We start from the raw sequence: 9110 nt of genomic DNA, 5'->3' as shown, positions 1-9110 counted from the left end.
CTATGGTGAGCTCACTTTAGCTACGACATTATCTTCAGTCTACATCATCAATTTTCTCATAACCAAGTAATTTGTGGGAAGAAAATAAAAATAACTAGCAGTTGAAGAATAACGTGCACCACGAATTCATAGACATGGATATAGACATAGACACCATGAACTAGATAACATTACAAATATCCACTGTAGATAGACCTCCTATGTTCAGTGATAAAACAGAGGTAAAAAAGAATTTAGTCTTTTACAGAACTGAGAAAGCATTTGGACTAAAAAAAAATTGTACAAAACAGACGAAGAAGTGCAAAATTTTATGTACCTCTTCCATTGTTGGCTGAGGATTTTTCTTAAGCTCGATCGGTCTTCCAACTACAACATGCATTGGTTGTCGAAATGGTATAGGTGACCTGAAAAGACAAGAACCAGTACAGATAAACCCAAGTCATAAAAACTAAAGTACTTAAAACTCGACAAAAACAAGCATAAATGTAGGATTTCTATACCCAAATCTTCCCCAGAATATGATCGGTGTGAACTTGATTGCTCTAGCAATCTGCACAAACAATTTCCCACTGGGCTTCCACCACTTGTAAATATGACTCTGCAGATGATTGTACGAAGAAAAAATTGAGCAGCACAATCACATCATCTCATGCTCCCTCTCTCTCATAAAGAGAAAAGGAGAGGTATAAACTGAGAAATGACAATGTCATGATGTAACTTGTGAATATGCACTAAGAGATAAAATAGGAAATGTATGCATTTGCAAGGGGTTAGAGAACCCAAAGAATTATTGTGCATACTACAGTAATGGGTACAGTATTTAGTGTACCATGAACAATAAATTAATCGGGTCCTCTACACTTCACTCGGAGTTACTGTTTATGCTGCAGTAGTAGTAAGTATTCATACTACAGTGTTACTGTGTCATAAACAGTAAAGCATATCAAATGTATTAAAATTTGGATCATTCTTTAAGTATAGAATTCTTTAAGTATAGAGGAGTAGATATGATTTTTAAATCAAATGAATTAAAACCTGAATCCTTTTAAATATAGAGGAGTAAATATGATTTCTAATTTTAAGCATACAATAATTAAATCAAATATATTAAAACTTAGAGGGAGGCAAGTTCAAAATACAGTGCTTAAAAAAATAGAGAGCGGGGCTTTGCACAGGTTGCACACTAGTTAATGATAAAGCGAGAAGAATCACGTGAGATTATTTGTACCCGTGCAACCGCGGAACAAATTGCACCGTTTAAGAGAGATAATAAGATTACAAGGGTTAATTAAAAAAACCCTGAACTTTGAGTGGTTTTGCAAAACCCCTCAGTAACTTTTTAACTCATGTAAGTCCCCGGAACTCTGGGGTGTCTCACAAAACCCCCTAAACTTTGAACTTTTCTCACCAGACCACCTAACTATAACTGCAAATAACTATAATTTCCTTGACAGAAAAAATTCCGAATTTAGTTATTTGTCATTTACAGGGAATGGAAAACCCCACAAATTTGAGGGTTTTATGAAATCAAACCAAAAAATTTATATTGAATGGGACAAAGAGGACTAGAGGTAGACCAAAGAGAACATGGTTGGCAACAAGTAAGAAGGATACATTAGTAGTTAATCAAACAGAGGAGATAGCCCTAAACAAAGCAATATATTTGGTATAAAAGCTTTGATCTTGTTATTGTTGCTGAGTGAGCACAAAAAATACAATCATATTATCTCACCTGACCGAAGCAAAATGTTGGTACAAGAGGTGCGCCCATCTCCATGGCTATCCGTACAAACCCCTTTCTTGATTTCAGAAATGCCACCTACAACCAAACAATTATTAGGAATTCAAGGACTTACATGCATTGAAATGGAAAAACAAGTGTACTTTACCACAATGTGACAGAAGACAAAGGTGGCGAGTAAAGTGAAAGACTTAAATAAGCATCATCAATAGGAAGCTGAATACACCCAGAATATGGAGTGACGATGGAAATAGTGCATATTGGCATCTTAAACTTGACTAAACACCAAACAAAATAAGACTACAAAATTAGCTAAACAATCCGCAGAACAAAGTATGTAGAGACAACTCAATTTGGACATCATGGGATCAAAGTGTTAATAAAAAAAGTTTCAAGGATTATAAGAGGCTAACTCCTATAATACAAGGGGAAGTAACTACGATTAACCCTTATATTTAAGGGGGCAGTGTCATAGGTCTAAGTGACGAAGAAAAGTCTTATATGAAGATAATGATGATGATAAGAGTATTCAATAAGGTGAAAATATGTTATGATCCTAAAACCACACTGAGGTAATAAAGAACATTCTCTTATTAGCTGGAATATGTGCAGTAGGTACAATTTGTTTGGTTTGGTAGAGTAGTAGATATTTTTGGTAGCAAGCACTTACCCATCCATACACACAATGTTGGGCAAACAAGCATATTTAAGAATTTCCTGTTCAAAATCTGAATCTATGATGTATATCATACAAACAAGACCAAAAATTCAAACAAGATCATTCAACATGGCGAAAGGAAACGAGAACTCATCTCTAGAATTACTTTATAACTACCGCCATATAAAACTTTGTGAGCATATTCTGTAGTTAGGCTCTTGAAGTAGTAAAAAAGAAGAAAACATGAGGGGAAGCCAAATAAAGCATATAACATAGTGTAGATCGGATTTCTTTTACAATCAGACTCGTACATAAAACGAATCTCATTACACAATAAAGGAATCAATTCTGAGAGTTTTGTCAGTACCAAACCTTTAAAAAGAGGACGTCAGCAACCTAACCTTGCCAAATAAAATATATTCATCAACTAATACCTTGGCAGATCAACAACTTTAACAAACTAGAATCTATACATATAGTGCAACGCTAGGACTAGTTTCAGTCCAAATATTATCTCCTCTGATTAAACTTATCAGCTTTTCTTAGATAAGATGCAAGGAGCAAGACCAGCAGTATCCAACAGTAGAAATAGAGTCTGTTCTTATCTTTTTCTGCTGATCCTCATTAATATTGCTAGTGCTGCTGCTTCAACTACTGCTACTACTAATGATCATGAATATGATGATGATCATTATAAGTGGGCGCAAAGAGGCAAGATGATGATTAACAAAGATAAACCGTGCAAGCGTCTAGTCCTCTACTTGCACGACCTTCTGTTCGACGGCACCAATGAAGCAAATGCAACTGCCGCAGTGGTTGCAAACCAGACTGCTCTCGGCAACTTTAAGTTCGGTAAGTTGATTGTGTTTGACGACGCTGTCACTGCCGACCCCAACCTCTTGTCTCCACCTGTTGCCAGAGCGCAGGGCTTCTATTTCTATGACATGAAGACGGACTACAATGCCTGGTTTTCCTATACTCTTGTCTTCAACTCAACTAAGTATAAAGGTACGATTAACTTAATGGGTGCGGATCTAATGATGATGGAGACTAGAGACCTCTCTGTGGTGGGCGGAACTGGGGATTTCTTCATGGCACGTGGAATTGCCACCTTTAAGACATTGTCGGCAAGTTTGACATACTTCAAGGTCCAGATGGATGTTAAGCTCTATGAGTGCTATTGATTTATTTTTTCTGTTTGTGTGCTTCTATGTTTGTGTATGGATCTCTGTTATGTTCTATGTATCAACTTGACATGCATGGAAGCCCCAGGAAATAACAGACATGCTACATGATGTAGTTGTGAATACCAGTTTCCTTCGTATGGAATTTAATGCTTCATTAATACTACTGGTTCTGTATTTGATAGTTATTTTAGTCAAGCATCCGGCATTATCAGTAAAAAATGAGAAGAAAGCATTTAGGCAGGAGTTCCATTAAAAAAAGATTAACAAAACCTCCAAACATAAAGGAAACAAATATATGTGCACATAATTTGGCCTTTAAGCTAGCATCAACTACGCTACATTTACAATAATCAGAACATGGTAAGATTTCAATGAATTTATAAGAAATTCAAGCAATGAAAAAGAAAAAGAAAAAGAAAAAGAAAAAGAAAAAAAAATCGAGGTTTTAGGCACACCTCAGATTTATGGTCCATATGGATAATTTCCTGAACACCACCAGGCACTACTATGCAACTATAGCCAGCTTTCAGATACGAGTAAAAATTCTTTCTGGACGCTGGAACCAGCCCTAACCATGTCCATATCTGCCTCAAGAATGGTGTGTAAAACACCTGAATCATTATTATGAACAGACATATTAGTATTAGTGAAAGAGTAAAGGAGGTACTCTGATTTTAACACATCGATTCCCAAAAGAAAAGAAAATGTTAATGGCAGAAGACCTTACAGCACTACTTGCAAGGACCTTGATCTTTGGCAATGGCATGAAACCAGTGTGATCAGCAAGCGCACATACAGCAATAGGTAATACCGAATGTGGCTCGTATCCGAACACTGAAGTAGACACCCCAAAAAAAAATTCATAAGAATCTAAATGTTACCATCAAAAGAATCTGATAATACACTGCGTAATTGATCCCCAAAGGACGTAGGATCAAAGGATCATTTAACAATCAACTAATATTGGAAATTTAATGTGTAAACACAGTCGTACATCAGAAGAACTAGAAATGAGCAGTTAACATAAACGAAAGTTGGGATCAATGCCTAACAATACATCAGAAGAACTAGAAATGAGCAGTTAACATAAACGAAAGTTGGGATCAATGCCTAACAACTTAAGCTTTTGGATTAAATCATTTGATCAATGCCTAACAACTTAAGCTTTTGGATTAAATCATTTCTATATCTAATTTTGAATCAAAAGAATCCGATACTCTTTACTGTCTCACAACTAAAAAATTACTAGGAATCGCAAAAAAAAAAATAAAAACTTGATTATGAGAAAATAAAATGGTTCATCTCCAATCATTCAACTACAAATGTAGTAGCAAACTAGCAGAGAACTCATTTTTGAGCTTCACAATTATTTAACTACAAATGTATCTGATAATACTCTTGAGTAACTGATCTCCGAACTACTAAGGATCAAGGAATCATATCAAAGTAAACTAATATTGGAAATTTCATGTGTGAGTACAGTCCTACATTAAAAAAAATTACAACTTTAGAGTCAAAACAATCTGATACTCTTTATTGCCTCAACAACTATAAAATCACTAGAATCACAGGAAAAACTCGGATTATGAGAATTTTATTATGTGGGCTGTCTTCCAACCTCATACAAAATGGAATATCTCCAACTATTCAACTACAAATGTCTCCGTAAACTAGAAGAGAACCCATTTTGAGCTTCACAAAAACCAAACTAAAAGTGATCAAAATCAAAGAAAAAACTCCAAAATCTCACCATAAGGTCGGTTTGGATCAAAGGCCTTAATGTCCTCCACATGAAGAGTTATTGGGAAATACCCACACGCATATTTACAGATAAACCTGTATATTCCCCCCGAAAAAGAAATCATCAAAAATTCAAAAAAAATAACTAAAAAAAATAATAGAAATATGGGTTTCTCTTCTCCCTCAAACCTCGATAATTTCCCTCCCCGTTTGTTCTTATCATTCAACGGAATCACCATGAACAGAACCAGCAACCCAAATACACTGCAAAATGGCAAGACGGTAAATAACCACAAAACCCAGTGGCGAAAACTAGAAATCTCAGAAGGGTACGCTACGCACGTGACGGCGAGGCGGAGGGGGAGGAGGAATACGGCGATGAGGACGGCGGCGGCGTTGAAGTGGATGGCGCCGAGCCAGACGGCGAGGGCGACGGTGGTTCGGATAGCGGAATATTCCGTCCCCGTGAAGACGGTCGGCTCGCTGGGTTTTGGGTTTGTGACGGCATTATGGTTGTTTGGTTGGTTAAAAAAAGAAGGAAATCAAAGAATAGGAGATGAGATGAGATGAGTTGTCATCATATTATTGGATGATGTGAGTGATTTTTTAAGAAAACTTGTTTTGAGATTGTTTGGTTGGTTAAAAAAATAAGAAAATGTATTATAAGAAACCTATTTCCTATAATAAATTTTTTCTTGTGTTTGGTTCATTCTTAAAAATAAGAAAATAGATGAGATGAGATGAGTTGTTTGTATATTATTGGATGATGTGACCCACACTTAAGGAAATCAATTTCTTTTTTTTTTTGAGGAAATGGGTGGAAATGAAATGTTAATGAGATGAGATGAGTTGTCACCATATTATTGGATGATGTGAGTGATTTTTAAATATGAGATGAGATGAGTTGGATGATGTGACCCGTTTCTTGTGTTTGGTATATTTTTAAAAGTAAGAAAGGAGATAAGATGTGATGAGTTGGTGGATAAAAATAATATTTTATTGATAAAAGTGTATAGATTTCTTTTTCTTGGATTGAGTTTTATGGATGGAAGTGGATAAAAATAATATTTTAATGAAAAAAGTACATAGATTTCTTTTTCTTGGTTTTTAGGAAATCTCCCAACGCCAAACAAACGGGCCCTGAAAGGAAACAAATAGCTGATCGCATCACGTGACAATCCTTCTAGTGGCTGTTTGTTTGACAAAAATTCCGAAGAGAAATAGATTTCTTATACTGACAGTATGACAGTGGGAAATCTAAGTTTAAAAAGATCTTCTATTCCTCAGTTTGGTTCAACACAAGATTTATGAAAATGAGTTGTAGAAATCACCAGCCAAATCAGAGTTAAGGAAATACCCGTTTCCGAGCTTTGGGTTCGGAAATGAGAGATGAAAAAAGATTAAATAATTATTATTTTTCCTATTCTAGTGATGGGTGGGTAAGATTTCCTATTCTTAGTATTTTTTTCTTGTTGTGAAACAAACAATGGAGATGTGAGGAGATCTGTTTCCAATCCTATTTTGTGACGGAACAAAAAATTTTTAAAAAACCTTTTAAAAACACATGAAAAGCAATATCTATGCTTGGAAATAAGTTTCCTGTAATCAGGGAAACTAACCAAACAGCCACCTATGGGAAATATTGTCATGGTTGTCTAATAGTAGGTACTAATACCCTACTTTATGAAAATGTATTGTATAACTGTGTGACGAAATAATTTAAGAGGGTCTAACTGGATTGGTATGCTGCCCATAAGTAGTACTTTAAAGCATCAGATTAGACTTTTCTAAGAAACACTCATATGAACTTAATTTTAAATACCCGAGGCCGTGCGTTAGGGGATGCCCCTTGGTCACGCCCACAGATTCGATACCCATGATTCAAATGATCGTGAAGAAGTTCCCTCGCCAAACCTAAAAGAAAAAAAACGTGTGGCGGAACTATAGTATTTAAGTGCCAATTAGCCATTAAAAAAGATCGAATATCATATCAGATATTAATTTTTTTTTCGGAGTCTCAAATTGTTTGAGAAAGTAAATAAGGAGTGCATGAGGAGAAGAAAGAAATGTTTTACTTTTTTTTTCACCTACTTATCATGGGAGCTTAAGATGCTCATTAATTTCTACCGTCAAATTTATATGCAAAGTCAAATGAGAAATAAATAAATCGATGTCACTCTGGCTTTATACCGTTCACTTTCTATTATCCAGACATCGTTTAAATATAGTAAATAATAGAAAACATTTGCTAAAGAATAGAATATTCTCAAATTCTTCCCATGTTCCAAATATTTTCCAATCGTCAACTACCACGTGAAGGAACTAAATTTGTAAATGTGTGGTGTGGAGCCACAAATGTCTCCCGCTGAGTTTGTAGACTGAGCTACGTTACACCTTCACTGATTAGTCTGATGCTTGCTAAATTAATGATATCGAAATATAAAAAAATAGAAGATAAGTCTGATATCAGACGAAACGTTGTATCTCGACGGAAGTTCAGGAAGGTAAGAAAAGTATTTCATACTTATATTTTTCAGACACTAAAATAACAGGTGGATTCTGTTATGATAATTTACTATTTAAAGATAAAGATAAAGATGTCGAAAGATTGATTTCATATGATCCAAGTTATAAAATAGTGGCCCAAAGGCCCAACCAAGGGCAAATATATTGACCGGTCGAGGAAACGAGTCCTCTTTAAACGACACAAAGTGCGGGATTAGTCGACCCTTATAAGTCGAGACGATTCCCCAAATAGTCGGCTCGATCACTTTCTCGGCAGTTCACTCGACCAGAAACTCACTTGACTAATTGGCGACAAATCATATGGGCGACTGACAAATCGATCCGTCTTTACTAAGGGGATAAGATCCAGCTAAGCTACCTTCACAGATACATCAATCAACAGCACAATTTATTGAGTGGTCCTCTCAAGATCGCAACTCTGACAAATCTCGTGCGGAAACAGCTCACTCTGCCCATGAGTCAGTTACCAGAGATCGCTAAGATACTCTCCTGTGCTAGAATGACTTCTCCTCCAGTCACCAGCCGCCATCTGGCAAGGGAAGGAGACCCAAACAGTCGGCCTATCCTCCGTTCTGTCTCATCTATCGAATCTGGGATATTTCCAAGACGCCCCTTTCTGTGCTCGAATAACTTCCCCTCCAGTCGACAGCCGCCATCTGGTAAGGGAAGGAGGCCCAAACAGTCAGCCTATCCTCCGTTCTGTCTCATCTATCGAATCTGGAATATTTCCAAGACGTCCCCTCCTGTGCTCGAATGACTTCCCCTCCAGTCGTCAGCCGCCATCTGTAGGCAATAAAAATTACCTTTAATCCTTATCAGAGAAGTTCAGAACAAAACTGCTAAAAAACTCGCCTGAAATAGCAGAAAAAAGGGGAAAACGCAGATATCTCTCAAACCGTAAGGAATTTGGCGAAACGGAGGAAGCGAACCAAAGCCTTCGGCTCGGTTCGGATGGCTCCATCTCGTCGAGATAGGCGATTTTCATATATAATTCGTCCAATTCCGACTTACGGTTTGAAAGTTACGGCCTATTCTTCGATCCATGCTATAGAGCTCGCCTAACGGCTTGAAGATCGCCTGCAGACCCAGGTTCGTTTGCAGTCCCCAGCTTCGCCTGCAGTTGCGAATCCGCCTGCAGACCCAAGTCTGCCTGCAGTCCCAAGTCCGCCTGCAGACCCAAGTCTGCCTGCAGTCCCAAATCCGCCTGCAGACCCAAGTCTGCCTGCAATCCCCAGCTCTGCCTGCAGTCTCAAATCCG

The 9110-nt window shown here is 37.1% G+C and overlaps 2 protein-coding genes across 2 annotated transcripts in view; one reads left to right on the top strand and one right to left on the bottom strand.

Annotated features, from left to right (window-relative positions):
• Nucleotides 1-8381, bottom strand: part of LOC109841521 (diacylglycerol O-acyltransferase 2D-like) — a 10058-nt gene extending 1677 nt beyond the window's left edge. Inside the window, exons 1-9 of the mRNA XM_020410487.1 lie at nt 8320-8381; nt 5669-5836; nt 5516-5590; nt 5337-5422; nt 4314-4420; nt 4042-4197; nt 1733-1819; nt 501-598; nt 317-404 (exon numbers count right to left, since the gene is read on the bottom strand). Of these exons, the coding sequence (XP_020266076.1) occupies nt 317-404; nt 501-598; nt 1733-1819; nt 4042-4197; nt 4314-4420; nt 5337-5422; nt 5516-5590; nt 5669-5836; nt 8320-8381 (927 nt within the window). The remainder of the gene's footprint in view (nt 1-316; nt 405-500; nt 599-1732; nt 1820-4041; nt 4198-4313; nt 4421-5336; nt 5423-5515; nt 5591-5668; nt 5837-8319) is intronic.
• LOC109839868 (dirigent protein 5-like) lies at nt 2737-3730 on the top strand. Its single transcript, XM_020408350.1, has one exon. The coding sequence runs from the start codon at nt 2951-2953 to the stop codon at nt 3581-3583; it is 633 nt and encodes a 210-aa protein (XP_020263939.1). The 5' UTR covers nt 2737-2950; the 3' UTR covers nt 3584-3730.

Source organism: Asparagus officinalis, chromosome 1, assembly GCF_001876935.1.
Source record: "Asparagus officinalis chromosome 1, Aspof.V1, whole genome shotgun sequence".
Taxonomy (NCBI): domain Eukaryota; kingdom Viridiplantae; phylum Streptophyta; class Magnoliopsida; order Asparagales; family Asparagaceae; genus Asparagus; species Asparagus officinalis.
Note: the sequence above shows the minus strand (reverse complement) of the source record. Positions and strands in the feature narration are given on the sequence as shown.